The sequence below is a fragment of the Protomyctophum parallelum genome, assembly GCF_964188405.1.
Source record: "Protomyctophum parallelum genome assembly, chromosome: 10".
NCBI lineage: Eukaryota > Metazoa > Chordata > Actinopteri > Myctophiformes > Myctophidae > Protomyctophum > Protomyctophum parallelum.
Genome location: NC_139704.1, coordinates 29,429,302 through 29,447,168, shown reverse-complemented (window position 1 = coordinate 29,447,168; position 17,867 = coordinate 29,429,302). Strand labels below are relative to the sequence as shown.

Genomic DNA, 17,867 nt, shown 5'->3' with positions numbered 1-17,867 from the left:
GCGTCTTACTGTCTCCAAGAAACATTTCTCCCAAGGGAGTAAAAAAGAAATCACACTCGTGTGAAGTGGGCACCCACTGTTTTTTATATCGGCCACATGGTGTCTTACATCGTCATTTAGTGCCATAAACAAACGTTAAAGTCCAGACTTGACTGGCTCTAAAGTTCTCTCTAAAGTGCTCTATTAAAACAAACATTTGTAATGTTGTAATATCCTCAAAGTCCATAGACTTGGCTGGCAAATGATTTATGTCATAAGTACTCTAGTCTAAACTAGCGCCCCTCAATGAAGTAACCTTGAACCTTGTAAAGGTGGTGTGTTGATATGTATGACTGAGGAATTGTCCAGTGTCTAGTTGTATAGAAATCATAATGTCTCAGTGTGGCAAGGTAAACCTTGCAGTCTAATATTGTGGCACTGTAGGGACAGAGCAGTGGCCAGATTCAGCTGTTCATGAACCATTAAAGAGCAATATATATGGATGTGCTGAAGAGGAAGTGCACTCATTACTACTTCATCACCTTGCCCTTTCATATCACAGACCAGCGCCCTCTAAATGTGTGAGTGCATGCGTGTGTGAGAGAGTTTGCGGGATAGTGTAGACTACTAGAGTAGTAGTCTGTAGTCAGTATAGTTGCTATACTGGTTCTAAAACGTCAAGGACCCCGAAATTGTATAGCCCACGGACCCCCATCTGAAATGGTTTTGAGGCAGATAGGGGAACCAGGTAAGAGATTTATGTAAAGAAAATAATAATAATAACTTAGCATGACCTGACTGCTGTGAAAATGTACCCCCATGGAACCCCCCCCCCCCCCCAGACTGTAGGTGACAGACTGTAGGTGAGAGAGATAGGTAAAAGTGACACATTACCAAGCCCAAAGAACTGGTCATAATATTGTGTGTCTTGGATAGCAGTCCTCGGATTAGACAGCAACTCCCCCTGCTGCTTGAAGTGTGCAAGTGGAGTTCAAATGTAGATGGCTCAGATAGATCTGGTCACAGCCGTCCATGAAAAACATAGTTCAGGACCAAGGTTATAATAGTTCGTTTCTAACTAAATAAATAGAAAAACGATAACTAAATTGAAACTGTAACTAATTATAGACAAAATACCCTTAGTTTTATCAACATTTATATGCCTTTCGGTCATGTATAATATACTCCAACAAGTTTTATTATTGATCTGCACCAACAAAGTGTAGACAATAGACATGTCCCCGCGCCACCTTCCCTGAAAAAGCAAGTGCCAAGTTAATCCTGCACCGTTTTCCAATTTGGGATTTAAATCATATTTGAGTGTCTACAGGTAGGAGCCCAACACAAAGCAACCAGAAAAATATGATAAAATATGACTCTTAGGCCTTTAGGCTATGGTACAAACCAGAAACCAGAAACACTGAGAGCAGTGGCTGAGCATTGTGGAGGAGATATTTGTAATGGAGAAACTAACTCATACATTAAGACTACAAGAGGAGTTATTCACTGAAAAATTTAAGAAATGGATTGAATATAGAAATCAACAGGACGACACTGATGATAACAATGCACTCATTAATGGACTGGAATACGTTGCTTATTAATGATGTATTACGAACCCTTACACTGTGACTGTACTTTTGTTTACCTGCAAAAAAAGGGGGAAAAAAGCAGAAATATAAAGTTTTGGGGTTTTTTTCTGAGTCACTTCTAATTCTGATCTATTAATACTGTAAAATGCCTACAAATACAACAGCATTTCGTTTAATGACTATAGAACGACCGCAACCATGGCTGACGGACGGAAAGACGAATGGACAGACCGACGGACAGGTTCCAAACCTAGTCTCGGCCATGCCTTTTGGCCTGGTGGAGACAATAAGGGAATACTCATTTGATACCATGTTTTATTTTTATTTTTATAAGATATTTGTTTGCGGCTTACGCCTTTTATTGATTTTTTAAGGGACAGATAGTAGGCTGACAGGAAACGGGAGAGAGATGGGGGGATGACATGCGGTAAAGGCCGTGTCGGGTTCGGGAGTCGAACCCGCGGCACACCGCGACTGGATCACCAGTCCGGTGCCCAGACCGTTACGCTACGGCCTGGGCCTGATACCATGTTTTTACCCAGCGACTTCATATTCATGTGGAATCTATGATTCTCAGGTAGTCCTATCTCTACACCTCGAAGCATCAGGAATGACATTGTTATTGTATTCTATAGGCCCATACAGTCTAAAATAAATGCAATAATGCTGCAGAATACACAACAATTTGTGTGCCGTTCTTAATGAATAATCATCAATCAGAAGCTATATGGAAAACAATTTGGTTCCAGTCAGTCAAAATCGCCACACACACTAAAAGTAAATAAATATATGAAATTGAGAATAAGCTGCTAATTGATTCATTAAGTATTCATTTAGAATGTCACACAGTAGTGTATTGTACTTACCATAGAAGGCTTATAGAACAATATTTTGTCATTCGAGCTGTTTTGAGCCATAGCGAAATGGGGATTCACTCATAATTTCGATGCCACATTGGTCCGACACGTGGCATTGTGTTTGGTTAGGGTTGGGGACAAATTGGACATTGTTAGTAATGGGGCGAGCTTGTGTCAGTGGCACATCAACATAATAATAATAATAATAATAATAATAAACTTTATTTATATAGCACCTTTCATACATAAATGTAGCTCAAAGTGCTTTACAGAGCAAAAAAGATAATAAAAACAAAAGCAAAACAAAACAGCATTAAAACAGGCATGCAGTTAAAACAATAGGACAATAACGCAGTGTCAAATCAGGAGAAGGCAGTGGTACAAAGAACAGATAAACTAAGGCAACGACATAAAAAAAAAACAAGCAGTAATACAATACAGTGAGGACGTGAATAACAAAAAATAAAAGATCACTTAAAAGCAATGTTGTAGAGGTGGGTCTTGAGCTGAGCTTTAAAAATGTCTACAGAGGCTGCCTGACGAAGGTACAGTGGGAGCTTGTTCCATGCCGACGGCAACATAAAGCTCCGAGTGCATTTCCTCTATCACAAACCATCACGTTTTAGCTATTTCTGGGTCTTGGGTCTCTTGAGTGGATGTTATGTCATGTCCAAATAAATGACTCACCTAATGCACTGAAAAAGGAGAAAGTCTGCACACCATTTTAAAAGCTTTACCAGAGCAGAAAGAAAACATATCGTTGCTGTCGGGAAGAAACCTCACTCCATTTTTGAGGGTTCGTTTGGCATGAATCAGTGCTATTGAACACCCTTTACGTCTGTGTGCTGTTTCGAAAATATTCAACCAATGGAAAGTAGTAAAAAGTGCTTTGGACAAAACCTCTTAACTCCATTGGACCCTCAAAATGACTGAAAAAGCAAACTCCACCACCTCTCCCGCTCTCATGGAAGTAATTGACAATATATAGAGTTACAACAACAACTTTGATGAGGCTGTATTGCTTTGTTTTAAAAATATATGGTTTTCTTAATTTCCTGAAAATTTGATATTTTTCATTTTGTGAGATTTCCTCCTGACAGCAGAGATTTACAACGTTTCGGCCTCCTTCTCCTTGCTCAAAGATTCAAGGCACTAAATGATACCATGTCTCGCTAGATTTGTTTTTTAATGTATTTGCCACTGTGACCTGCATTTTTGCCATGAAAGAAATTGTGTAAGTGTTGTTGCTGTTTGTTTTTACTGATGTTGAGACCGAAGACAAATTTCCACAGGTGGTCAATAAATAAAACTAACTAACTTGCAACAAAACCTGGTTGAGGAATGGGATGCCATCCCACAGCAAAATGTGTCTAGGTTGGTGACCAGGATGAGGAGGAGGTGCCAAGTTGTTGTGGCTGATTTAGGATATTCTACCCACTACTGAGTTCTATAACAGAGTGGAAAAATTGTGTTGTTTTTTCCTTATTACTATGGGAGAGTGCAATCATTCAATCCACTAAGCATCTTAAAGCAAGGGTTGAATACCAACCATTTGCCATATTTTGGCACATTTGTGCTTACCGGTACCCACATATTTAGCAGTATTTCTCATTCCACGAATGTCCGATCCTTATAATCTATACCTTGTTGTACAGATGAACGATCAACGATTAAAATGATATAAAACATAATTCCAACTGGTATTATCAAAGTGGAAGAAATAATGGACCAAAGTTACGTTTTCAAACTTTTATTTTTAAATGGTATCTTTTGAGTTTTTAGTATAATACTTACTCTGATCTTTTTTAATCCTATACCTGACAAATAAACCAAAGTACGAAAAAAAACTAAAACTAAACTAAAACTAAGCATTTTCACCAAAATAAAAACTAAATCAAAACTAGCAAACCCTAAAAACGAACTAAAACTAACTAATTTAGAAAATATAATGTCAAAATAACGGTAGTGGGTCGCACACACCAAGACTTCAGTTCAAATAGTTTTTTCATATTTGAACAAATAAGGACAAACGTTTCGGCTATCCAGCCTTCATCAGTGATGAAGGCTGGATAGCCGAAACGTTTGTCCTTATTTGTTCAAATATGAAATAAACTATTTGAACTGAAGACTTGGTGTGTGCGACCCACTACCGTGATTTTGATATGTTTTGAACAGGTAGCGCATATAGTCAGAGCGCGGTGGTCATATGAAGAGAAAATAAAAAGTCAAAACTAACTAAAACTAAACTATAATGAAAAACCCAAAACTATTATAACCTTGTTCAGGACCTGATTCATTCATCAACTAGCTTTTGTGTAGCTTGACTACATGCCTCAATATTTCCAGACATCTCTAACTGCATTTTGAGTCCTTGTCTCCGTCTCTCTTCATCCAGCATTTCAGCCATACATGATGCACCCTCCTGGCCTTGCTGTGGACTGACATTGCCATACTCTGCGTCGGGGCCTTCTGACGTCTAGTTACGCCCCTGATTCATGTCTATATGAGTGATGCCACTCTCTCTTTACAACGCTGCTGTGTCACACACACCTTGCCAATTGGTAACCAATCCTCTTTGAACATTTCCAGAATAGCCAGCCAGTTCCCAATACATAATTTACTTAAATCAGAAATTCTGCCTCAGTATCTGTCGGTCCACTGATAAATATCACTGCACCCGGAGGATAATTTGTTCATCACATTGCATACCCCTATTCATTCACAAAGACGAAAGAGAAAACAAGCATTTGATCAATACTTTAATTTAATAAAGTTATTATCGCCGTCAATGAGGACCTGCTCAGATAACCAAAATGGCAGTCCTGCTGGGAAGTCCAGTCCAGACGGGCAAGCTGGTTTCCACAGTGTTTTAGTGGTGGTCACTCACAGTGACAGGGCTGTGATAGGGCTGATAAGGTTTTAGCTGAATGGTCACCTGCCTTAGTAAAGGTTTGGTATGTGATGATTTTGAGTTAATCAGTTATCATCAGTTATCATAATGAGTTATAATAATAATAATATATAAATGCTATTATAATACTGTAATACATTAGTATCAAGGCTTGGCTAGACACTTAAGTCCACGGTTATGAGTAGAATAACAAGCTGGGGTCAGTGCACCGTGGCCGACACAAAGTATCCATTAATTAAGCAGCATTGAACACAATCACCAGGGCGTGTCGGATTAGTGACAATGTTTGTTGCCTTCATTGAAAATTATATCTCTTCCCTCTTCCCTTTCTGTCTTTCTATTATGTATGTGCAATATCCCTCCTCCTGTCTGACTATCTAATTATATGGAGATAAGAAATCACTCCCTCCATCTGTCCTTCCGCTGACTGTAAAAGGTCCCTTTAGTCCCTTATACTTCTGTCCCTTTCCCATAGTTCTGCATTCTGCCGCAGGCATTCATTTGATGAGATGGATAAAGAGGCAGACTGCCAACTTCCCTGTCTCATTCCACTGGCTTCCCTCTCACTGGCCGTCTTCCATAGGCCAACTAAAGAGTGGGCAATATTAGTGCCTTAGCACGAGGAGAACAAGTACCCTATTAATCAACCAATCACACCTCAAAGAGAGACCTTTCCCATTAACAGTACAACCAATAGCAAGGTCCCCTGCCAGGAGGTAGTGAGTGACGTCTTTTGATCAGGTTCTGGCAGATAGAAAGTGTTTTGTATCTATCAGTGATTCACGAGTGAGTCATTATCACTGAAATATTCCACATGCCAATTAAAGATGAAAAGAGATACTGAAGTTTGAAAACGTGTTCATTTTCAACCAAAAAAGGGCCCCCAGCTAACTTCAGCAGAAACAAAGGTATGTAGCACTAATGAGACACAATAGCCTTATCAGTGAAGACAAAAACTGCACTTTACGTACTCCATTCAAGCAATAATTGATCCGAGTTTGTGCGCGCACACACACACACACACACACACACACACACACACACACACACACACACACACACACACACACACACACACACACACACACACACACACACACACACACACACACACACACACACACACACACACACACACACACACACACACACACACACACACACACACACACATAGTGTTTGAACACTATTCCACTGGTTGTGAGTCGTGATTCTGCATTTTGGGTTCAGAACATTTTGACACCGTAACAGAATTAACTGACCAAAATTAACTTAATGAATGAGTTAAGGCTTTTTCACCAAAAGGTGGTGGACTTTGATCGTTTCATGGTCTCTACCCCTAAATTGCGTGCTCCGATCCATGTGGAAATATCTATTCAGCAGCAGTGGTTCAAGGAGAGGCCCTGGGTCAGCCATTTAGTTCCCCACCTGGATGTAGTGCGGGGAAGCTTAAAGGCTTTTTAGACACCAGCTCATTGCCTAGTGCTTCCCAGCCAGCACCCCGATCTGTAAGGCTTGGAGTGGTGAGCCTGCAGCCCACCAACCCTGTTTCCGATCAGCAGAATGTTCAATATGTTGACTTGCCTACCTATTTTTACAGACAGGCAAAATTTTAATCATTTTCTGATCCACGTCATGTTCAAAACCCTGATGCTAACCGGCAGAAGGATATGGATTATTTCCCCTGTTTTTTCTGCGATGAGGAAAGTCCTGTCTGTTCAGAACAACTCCATGCGCAAAGCCCCTTTTATGGCACCCGTCTGGCTCGGGGGGGTCCCCGTTGTGTCAACAGGCGGGGTGTCTCCCTGGGTCTCCCAGCCACCAAGCCCACCCGGCCCGCCTGTCCTGACAGGGTGGGGAACCGTGGGCGTGCTAGGAGAAGGCGTGGCCGCCGACACCACCAGGAACCTCTGCCGCCCAGCCTGCCCAGCTCTCCACCGTCCAGTTCTCCAAGGCCCAGTCTGCCCAGCTCTCCGCCGCCCAGCCTGCCCAGCACTCCCCTGCCCGGCACCCCGCTGCCCGGCATCCAGAGCAACGTGTTGCCCAGCATCCACCAGCCCGTCCAGCCTGCTGTCTCCATTGGTGACCCGCCTGTGCCCTCTGCACCCTCACCGGTGATATCTACTGCCGACCTGCCAGAGCCCTTGCCAGCCATCTCCTTAGATGTCCTGCCTGCGCCCTCTGCACCCTCGACAGCCCTATCAGAGCCCTTGTCAGTCATCTCCAATGGTGATCGGTTTCAGACCGAGGTTGTGGAAGCTCTGGCCCTGGGCTTTTTGTTCGGCTGCTTCCCTCAGCTGCTGGCTGCCGGCTCCATCTGTCCAGAGTCTGCAGCATCCTCCTCGTCTCCGGGGTGTGCAGAGTCCACTGGGGTTCAGTCTCCAGAATCTGCAGCATCCTCATCTCCTGGGTGTGCAGCTGGGGTCCCGTCTGCAGCATCCTCATCTCCTGGGTGTGCAGCTGGGGTCCCGTCTGCAGCATCCTCATCTCCTGGGTGTGTAGCTGGGGTCCCGTCTGCAGCATCCTCATCTCCTGGGTGTGCAGCATCCTCATCTCCTGGGTGTGCAGCATCCGTTTCTCCTGGGTGTGCAGCATCCGTTTCTCCTGGGTGTGCAGCATCCGTTTCTCCTGGATATGCAGCATCCTCCATGTCTCCTGAGTCTGCAGCTCCACCTGCAGCCCCGCCTCCTGAGCCTGCAGCTCTGTCTGCAGCCCTGACGCCTGCAGCTCCGGCTCCAGAGCCTGCAGCTTCTCCCGTGGCGTCACCTCTGCCTGCAGCAGCTCCGGCCTCGCCTCTGACTGCAGCACCTCCGGCCTCGCCTCTGCCTACAGCACCTCCGGCGTCGCCTTCCGAGCCTGCAGCATCCCTGGCGTCGCCTCAGCCTGCAGCATCCCTGGCGTCGCCTCAGCCTGCAGCATCCCTGGCTTCGCCTCAGCTTGCAGCATCCTGGCTTCGCCTCAGCCTGTAGCGTCCATGGCCTCGGCTCAGTCTGCAGCATCCCTGGCCTCGGCTCCGTCTGCAGCATCCCTGGCTTCGCCTCAGCCTGCAGCGTCCTTGGTCTCGGCTATGTCTGCAGCATCCCCGGCGCCGCTTACACAGTCCTCTGCCTCGACTCGGCCTCCAGGCCGTCCTCCTGATGACTCCTCCGCTGGCCTGTCTCTGCCTCCAGGCCGTCCTCCTGATGGTGTCTCCGCTGGCCTGTCTCGGCCTCCAGGTCGCCCTCCTAACGACGCCACCGCTCTGCCTCCTGGCCATCCTGCAGACGACGTCTCCTTGTCTCAGCGCCCTGGTCGTCCCCCAGATGTCGAAACGTCTCCCTCGTCTCAGCGCCCGGGTCGTCCCCCAGATGTCGACACGTCTCCCTCGTCTCAGCGCCCTGGTCGTCCCCCAGATGTCGACACGTCTCCCTCGTCTCAGCGCCCTGGTCGTCCCCCAGATGTCGACACGTCTCCCTCGTCTCAGCGCCCTGGTCGTCCCCCAGATGTCGACACGTCTCCCTCGTCTCAGCGCCCAGGTCGTCCACCAGATGTCGACGCGTCTCCCTCGCACCAGCTTCCTGGCCGCCCACCTGAAGATCCCCTTTACTCTGCCTCAGTTTTCCTCCTCCAGGCCCCCTCCACCCGCCCTGCTCGTCCCTCATCAAGGTTGTTGGACGTCTGGTATCCGTCCCTTGAGGGGGGGTACTGTTAGGATCTATCTCTCCACAGACCATGTCAGACCTGGCCATTCCCACTTTCCCTTCCACTCACACAGTCAGTTCACTCACCTGTCTCCAACCCCCTCGTCATCCCACCTGTGAACACTTTGACAATCAGCCTGCCCCATATATAACTGGACTCATTGCACTCACACTTTGTCAGTTCATACATTGTTGTTATGATGTCTACCCTGGAGCTCTTGCCTGTGTCTCTGTTCCTCTGGACCCTGCCTTGAATACCTCTGGTAATTTGCTCGTACCTATTTTTGTGTGTGCATTTTTGGGATTGCTTATCCTCTGCCTTTTTTTGTGAGCCTGCCTTTGTTCTGCATTTCAATTAATAAATTAGTGTTTGAACACTATTCCACTGGTTGTGAGTCGTGACTCTGCATTTTGGGTTCAGAACATTTTGACACCGTAACAAGTTTGATGAGCTATCTGCTCAGTGCTCAAACGGTTCCAATAAACCATACTCCTAGAATCTATTCGAGAACAGAACTTACGTACAAGTCTTATCCCCCTGGTAATAGTTTTGCACTTGAATATAAGAACTCAAAAGGTGAGGATTATCTACCGTATAAATCATTGTCTCTTGCATCTTGGTTCTTTCTCATAACTGCAACTCCACTCAAATCCCAACTGTATGGAAAGCTGCACAGCTTGTTCCATTACTTAAGGTGGTAACTCTAACTAAAAGTGAAAGCTTCATTTTACCAGTGTTTTACATTTAGACAGGTATCTTGGGAAGAAGATGAAAAAAGCAAAGAAAATAACCATTTATTCATTGATGGTTAAGTGGTTGACAACTCTGAAATAACACCCTGAAGTCCACTCTCATCAGTATGGTACCATCTTCCTACTGTATATACAAAGAGGACAACTCTCTCCAACAAAGTTTAGAGGCCAGCAGGTTAATAGCCCCTGGCCCCCTGCAGTGCAATTTCTGCAGACTGCAGCTGCTGCTGCACTGGCCAATCCTACACATTGGTCAGGCACCTGTTTAGCAGAGATCAGAACTGGGTTATAAATATGTTCCTAACTTCCTACTCAATCGTTATACCCACCGAGCGAAACTGCCAACTGGTAGGTAGGTAAATACTAAATAAATAATAAATAATAGTGGGTATGCGTGTGACATCATCATCATCATACCCCGACGTTATACGTGAATGAGTTTACAAAAAACAAAACATCTGATTTACCACTCTAATTTCCACTCACTTTATGCACATATTCTACAACAGGGGTCTGCAACCTTTTTCACATGCCATGTTTTCATTTTGGTGATAGTCAGTTTTCCATAATATAATTATGAGACCACATCTAAATGAAATAATCTCAGCTGATTTTGATTGTCCAATGTCCATAGGACACACCAGAGCCTAGGTGGCTCCGGGATACACATAACAAGTTAACAACCTTAGAAATATTTTCTTTCACAAGATCATGATGTAATGATCATTAAACTTGAATGTACAATTATGTGCAGGATGTAATTTGTAGATGTGAATGGACTTAATTTAACTGACTAAACGTTTTTGGAATATTTAATTTTAAAGGAAAGAAAACTCCTCTGTCTCACACTTATGCCAGTGTCGTGATCATCATCTGATCACCCTCCCCTGTGCCAATGTTGGCACCCGTGCCTAAGGTTGCCTACCCCTGATCTATAATAAATAATGCTGGCAACTGCATGTGTATCAGAGGAGATATGTGCTCATCTACATACCCACGGGTGGGGACCAATATTAACTCAGAGAGGCTCAACGCTGTTACCATGACACTGAGAAGTCAATAGGAGCGAGGGGCAGACTATATGTACAGTACTTTGGGTTGCAAGAGTCCAAAGATTTTCTGGGATGGTATATTCTGCCAGGGGCCATGGTTCCCTCCCCTGCCTGTCTGCCATCCGTTTCCATCTCAGTAAAGCAATGACTCAAACCCTCCAACGGCATTCCTTACATAAACTTAGTTTGAAAATGTTTTTACCTTATACAGTGGTGCTTTAATGTGTGTGTGTGTGTGTGTGTGTGTGTGTGTGTGTGTGTGTGTGTGTGTGTGTGTGTGTGTGTGTGCACGCGCGTGTGTGTGTGTTGTTTTGGCTGAAGTGTTTGTGAGTGGAAAATGGAAACTATTGGTATGGTATATAACCAAATAATAAAACATTAAAAAACTTCTACTATCCATTTCAAATAGTTTTTGTGTTTTACAGGTTACAGATAGTTACTACCTACAAAGTGATGGAATATTCACAGACAAACAAAAGTCTTTAGGTGGTCTTGGATGCATTTACATTCCCAGCTAATATGTAAATATGATGTGTGTGTGTGTGTGTGTGTGTGTGTGTGTGTGTGTGTGTGTGTGTGTGTGTGTGTGTGTGTACATGAGTGTGTATGTGTTATGGCTTAACAGTATGCATCTTTGTTTGTGTGTATGTGTATGTACAGTATAGCTTCATCAAGTGTGTGCTGCTGATGTAATTAATCTGTGTGTGCGTGTGTTGTGTGGTCTGCAATAAGGGATGCAGGGCAGGCTGATTTACCATCTTAGTTGTTTATGCAGTTGTCATCATGCCAAATTCTTGATTATGGAGATATCCTGTATATGCATGCCACTGACAGCATTCTAAAAGCCTTGGACGCAATCTATCACAGTGCACTTCGCTTTATTACAGGAGGAGGTTTCAGAACACGTCACTGTGCACTATATACCTCAGTAGAATGGTCTTCTCTGGCTCTTAGAAGGAAACAACATGCTACCCTGTTCATGTATAAAGCACTAATTGGTAAACTACCTCTGTATTTAACAAAACTGCTAGATTTCAATACATCAGCTTATGGTACCAGATAAGCTTTTGTTGAAGGTGTCAAAAACTACTACTAAATTGGGAGATACTGCCTTCAGGGTGTATGCTCCACATTTATGGAATAATTGTCAAAACAAATTGAAGTTGAATGTCCTTGTTTCATTTACTACTTTTAAAAGACTCAACTGACCTCACACTATAGAGGAAATATGCACCTGCTTTTTGTAATATTTGGTTATAAGGTTTTTTCTGTGTGTATGTGCTTGTGTATTATATTTGTTGTACTGTGTGTCCATGTCATGTATGTAAAATCATTGCTGTAAATGTTCTTGTTTGTATACAGGGCGCCATTGAAAAAGAGACCCTGGTCTCAATTGGATTTCCCTGAAATAAAGGTTTCAATCCAAAAAAAAGAGGCCCATTAAGCAGCTCTCTGGACCTTGCTCTCCTTTATGACATCAAATATTCAGCGCACTCCCTCTTCCCACCCTTGATTTGAGCTAAAAGTCATGGCTACGCACAACAACACATCCTGTTTACCTGCATACAGCAGTCTAGCTCATCTGCCAGGTAGTGTGCCAGGTAGTATATCAAGGCTGTCAGTACACTCAAATTCAGTGTTGATTTAGCTCAGACAGTGTACAACAAAAATGAACAAAATGGACCTGTGTAGTGAATAGTGATAATAAAAATAAGAAAACAACGTATGTATTCCCCCAGCTTCAACTAGCGGATTAGAATCCGCTAGTTGGTCCCCTGGTGGCCCACTGGCCTGATGTGTTCAATGCAGAAGACAAATTCTGTGTACGTGCGAATGGCAGGCCAATAAATACAATTGACACTTAACTTCACACTTGACAGAGCTTTACAGCATCAGAGCAGTCAGAGCGCCACAGTTTAGTCCCAACTTTCAGGTTCCAAAATTGCCTGGAACTTCTGCATCATTAACCCCACAAAGAGCCTCACTAGCCACCTTTTGATAAATGTTCCAACTTATAGAACCAACTTTTTACTTGATATTTATTAGCCAGCAATTCTTATCCGATGTTCATATTCAAATGAAACAGTCTCATCGTGTGACTCCTGTGTGTATATGCCCACAGTTGCACCGAATGGCATCATAAACCTTTTTTAGCTCATGACTCTGGAACATTCTCTTTGTCTTTTCCCAACCCAACCCCGAGGACTTACGTGCTCCAGCTTTGCCTCCTTCTTCCGGAGAAAGATGCTGGCCGAGTAGTCCTGCTGCTGGATGGTGGAGTAGGCAGAATTGGCCACACCGACATGAGGAGCTGGGGCCCCGACCCGCAGACCCCCAGGCCCACGGCCCCCTCGTGGCCCTTGCACCCCTCTACTCCCCATGTTAACCGGATGCTGGCCGCGTAAGCTGCGCTCGACTCACTGCGCACCTCAATTAAATGTATTGATCCAAGTGTCCGAAGCCGAAGACTAATGTTCTCGGTTGGAGTGAGCAGTGTAAATTTAGCCTGATCGCACCTTGAACTCCATTCTGAGCATGCCTAAAAAAATCATTACATTGGCTCAGAAGTCCGAATAGCCCAAGAGAGGGATTCCTCTACTAAAGCACTGAGCATGTGTTCAGCTGCTAGTTTACTGACAAAACAAAACAAAAACATCACAGGGCTGATTTCAAACTGCTATTACCACAACCACACCACACAATCACACTGAAAGGCTTCCTGGGAGGCACTATACATACTTCAGGCACATTAGTGAGATGCATTTGCTCCCATCATACCCTCGTTATCCCTAAGCTCCCTTTCCTTCCATCAGTGCTGCTGGATTGTCGTGTTCTACATCCACAGGCTGAGGCATGAAGGCTGAGGGGAAGAATCCTTCTTCTCTGGATTCATCTTCTCAGCACTATCCCTCGCTGTCCTGCTCCCATGTGGATGTGTGCCATGCTGCGTTGTCCTGCTTGGATCAGCTCTGCTCTGATCCGCTGCCCGTGAGCTCTGTGGTGCAGGCGAGGAACTCTGGATACTTTGTGGATGCAGGGCTGCCACTGCCACTCTCAGGGAACCCCTCATGTGTCTGTGTTGTACTAAGGGAGTGTGTGTGTGTGTGTGTGTGTGTGTGTGTGTGTGTGTGTGTGTGTGTGTGTGTGTGTGTGTGTGTGTGTGTGTGTGTGTGTGTGTGAGGGAGAGGGGGAGGGAGGGGTGTCAAGGAGAGGCAGAGAGAGAGAGAGAGAGAGAGAGAGAGAGAGAGAGAGAGAGAGAGAGAGAGAGAGGAGGCGGCAAGATAGAAGAGATGGAAGGGGAGAGGGAGGAGAAAGAGTTATAGGAAGACAAAGAATGAGGGTGGGTAGCAAGAGAAAGAGTAATTAGGAGGAGAGAAATATGTAACCGTGTGTGTGTGTGTGTGTGTGTGTGTGTGTGTGTGTGTGTGTGTGCAGTGATGATGATGCTGAGGAAGTGCCAAGTAGGAACCCCGCTAGGACCCCCAAGCGAAACGGACACCAGTGGAGTCAGCATCCCTAGTGAAATTAAAAGTGTTGGGAACGCACGCACACACACACGACGTCTCAAATCTTAACTAAACAAGACAGAGTCTAATTACCTGTCCAATCTTTAGCAACAGTATAGCAGTTTGTGAACAAAGCGACATGAATCACACTGTATATAGTGGTGAAGCTTCGGCTCAGCAGTCCGAAAAGCCCAAGAGAGGCTGCTTGTGTGCATGTGGTGATGGTCTATGCTTCATTTTCCCACGTGGAAATGACAATCTAAGTATTTCATTGCTAATAACAAAAAGTGCTTCACAAGGAGATGTTGGTGTAATTAAGGTTTTGGTTGGTGTCATTTCGTACATTTTCAACTATGACCCAACTTTCATTACTTCATCCGGCACTTCACGTTGTCATGCATAGCCAAAGGTGCCAATTGTGACATCATGAACATGATAGCGACATGAGTGAGTTGTTATTGGTCTACTTTTGAGTGGCTCCTACTGTACCGTTCAGGAGTCTGCTCATAATTCCAACATCCCATTATTCGTTACATTAGTTAGTGTAAGGTTAAGGACAGACAAACTGTTCTCAATGACACACAAATAAACTACACATCTATGATCACACATCGTCTATGATAGTATAGTATAGTATAGTATAGTATAGTATAGTATAGTATAGTATAGTATAGTATAGTATAGTATAGTATAGTATAGTATAGTATAGTATAGTATAGTATAGTATAGTGCAGTGCAGTACTATCATGTAAATGAGTGCAGAGTGGTGCAATGAAGCAGCAGTCTTTTTCCTCTCCTCACCTTGGTCCATGACCGGAGCGATAGAACTTCAAAATCCTAAATGGATCACAACTGGCATCTTGACAAAAGCACACTTACAAGCATGCACATGCCTGCCAATGTGGGAGTGCACACACACAAACACCCACACAGCTCCAAAGAAACTTTGAAATTATAGAACCCGCTCCAAAGTGTTCTTTGACCTCCCTGAAATGGAACAAATCCATTTTAACTGTACAACATGCCCCAGTGCCCTGCAGTTGCAGTCAGGCACATGAAGTGCCTTTCTATTCTTTATGATCGAATATAAAGCTTGCACTTGAAAGTGCACTATTTTCCAAAAAGTATTTAATGGCCACATTGGACTGTGGGTTGAGGATTTTCAAGAAGAGACATGCCAAGTTCTTAATATTAACATGACATACTAGAATACTAATACAGGGGTTCCAACAAAGCTCCATGACGCAGGCCCAGGCCGTAGCGTAACGGTCTGGGCACCGGACTGGTGATCCAGTCGCGGTGTGCCGCGGGTTCGACTCCCGGACCCGACACAGCCTTTACCGCATGTCATCCCCCCATCTCTCTCCCGTTTCCTGTCAGCCTACTTTCTATCCCTTAAAAAAATCAATAAAGGCGTAAGCCGCAAAAAAATATCTTACAAAAAAAAAAAAAAAAAAAAAATATCCATGACGCCCATGCCATAAATGGCATGTTTTTGCAAAAAAAAACTAAAAACTACCAAAACCATATAAATAGGATAATAAACAACCAGACCGTACAATATTCTAACTAACACCATTAACTATTAACTAAAATGAAAACTAAATAGTGCAATTAATGACAATGAAACACATGTCTGCGCCCTGAGGCATGCTGGGATCAGCTGTACAGACCTCATTCTTTCACGATGGGTCGAACACCCACACCCAAAAGGCAAGGTTTTACACTGACCCTAAAATAAAAGCTTGGGTCTGCAGTTCTTGGCTGAAAATAGCAGCAGCCAGGGTGCAGCAACGCATCGATTCCTGGAGTGTGGTCTGGTGTTCCCACCAAACCAGGAGCAAGTGGAGGTTCAACTTCATACTGGCATCGAGGGGTTGTCCTCGTCTTCTTCACTCCAGCCACCAACAGACCTCCTGGAACAGCTGGGCCTCACCTTTGCCCTTCTGATCATTGTGGAGCATCCGAGCAGAACATTTTTATTTACCAGCTTCTATGCTGTGGTAGTGTCGCTCTGATCTGGGCCCACATACTGTACTCTCTCTGGTCACTAATCTGTTGCCCGTCTGTAGCGGCCGGTTACTGTAGCCAGTACCAGATAACAGGCACAGGATGTTAGCCCCCCGCACCCGCTCCTGGGCGGCTCCCACCTGATACTGCTGTGCTGTAGTGGAGTTTGTCAGCACCAAACTATTGTCCTTCTGTACCAACAGGACTGGGGTGGCCCAGTGACCTTTGGAAGGTTCGACGATACCTGCTGCTGCCATCTCTTCAATGTTATCTTGAGTGCTGGTCCAGTTTAGTCTGGGTACAGTCTTCCAGTCGCTAGCAGCAAAGATGTCAAGGAACTGCAACAGCAACACTCACAGCTGGTACCCGTGTGTGGGGTTAAGGCCATCACTCTCACCAGCATAGCATTCTGGTGGCTGGCTGGGTTGGTGTGGCTGTCTCCTCGCCGGCTGGCATAGCAGGCCGATGTACAGTAGCGGTACGCTCTCTGACTGTTGACGTTGATGGGAGTGCAGGCTGTGCCGAGGCTCAACTCAACTTTATTGTCAATGATGCCATATTATATACAGGACCTATAAATGATTGAAATTCAGTTTCTCTCCACGACTCCGAGACGACAGTGTAGGCAACAGCATAAAAGTACAAAACAAAACAACATTTATATATACAGATTGTAGAACAGATGTTGATGTAGTGCAATTAATGAAAAGGTGGGCAAGTAATATATCATCCACACCTGATGAAGTACCAGTTTTGACCGAAGTGACCAGTGACCAGAAGTGACCAGTTTTGTTTTCTTCTTTTTGGTATTTTGTACAAAGTTGCAAGAGCTGTGTGTGTGTGTGTGTGTGTGTGTGTGTGTGTGTGTGTGTGTGTGTGTGTGTGTGTGTGTGTGTGTGTGCGTGCACATTGTGCATGTGTGTATACAGTATGCTCGTGCTGCTGATGTATGGGAATGGGTGAGTTACACTTTTTGAAGGCAGAGTGTTCCATCCATCAGCCTGATGCATGAAACTGTTAATCAGCTAATCGTTAATCAGTAAGCCCGCTGGCTGGGCCAGGCTACAATGGGTTAAACTGTCTATGTATAGTTCTTTAGTTAAGATATCGGAGAAATTAGATGGACACAGGAGAGGCAAATTAAATGAGGGAAAATAATTTCATCAACGAACAACCAGACCCAATTAATTGACTTCTCTTAACCTAGAGAATTCATTAAATATGAATATATCAACATTTTCTCTCTAATTGGAGGATACTCCATTCTGTTTTTGTCCATTCTATCATGCTTACCCATGGGCCATGGCTAATTCACTTCACAGTGGTGCATGGTGCATAATTTTTTGTTTGTGCCAATCTATTTTACTGATGCAAAATAGTATTTGTAAGGCAATGCACATCTCTCACTGTTTTTACACATCTAAATGTATACACATTTCTTAGTCTATCGTCAGGAGAATGCCAGCTGAATACTCAATGCTGGCTAATCAGATAACTGAACATAGCCCTGGCCAACTCTAATCTGTT

At 44.4% G+C, this 17,867-nt stretch overlaps 1 protein-coding gene across 1 annotated transcript in view; it reads right to left on the bottom strand.

Annotated features, from left to right (window-relative positions):
- The window catches only part of LOC310865776 (inactive phospholipase D5-like), a gene marked incomplete at its 5' end in the record, with an annotated part of 107,127 nt that extends 93,922 nt beyond the window's left edge, over positions 1 to 13,205 (bottom strand). Inside the window, one exon of the mRNA XM_083774982.1 lies at positions 13,035 to 13,205. Within this exon, the coding sequence (XP_083631108.1) occupies positions 13,035 to 13,205 (171 nt within the window). The remainder of the gene's footprint in view (positions 1 to 13,034) is intronic.
- Between the last annotated feature and the right edge of the window lie 4,662 nt (positions 13,206 to 17,867).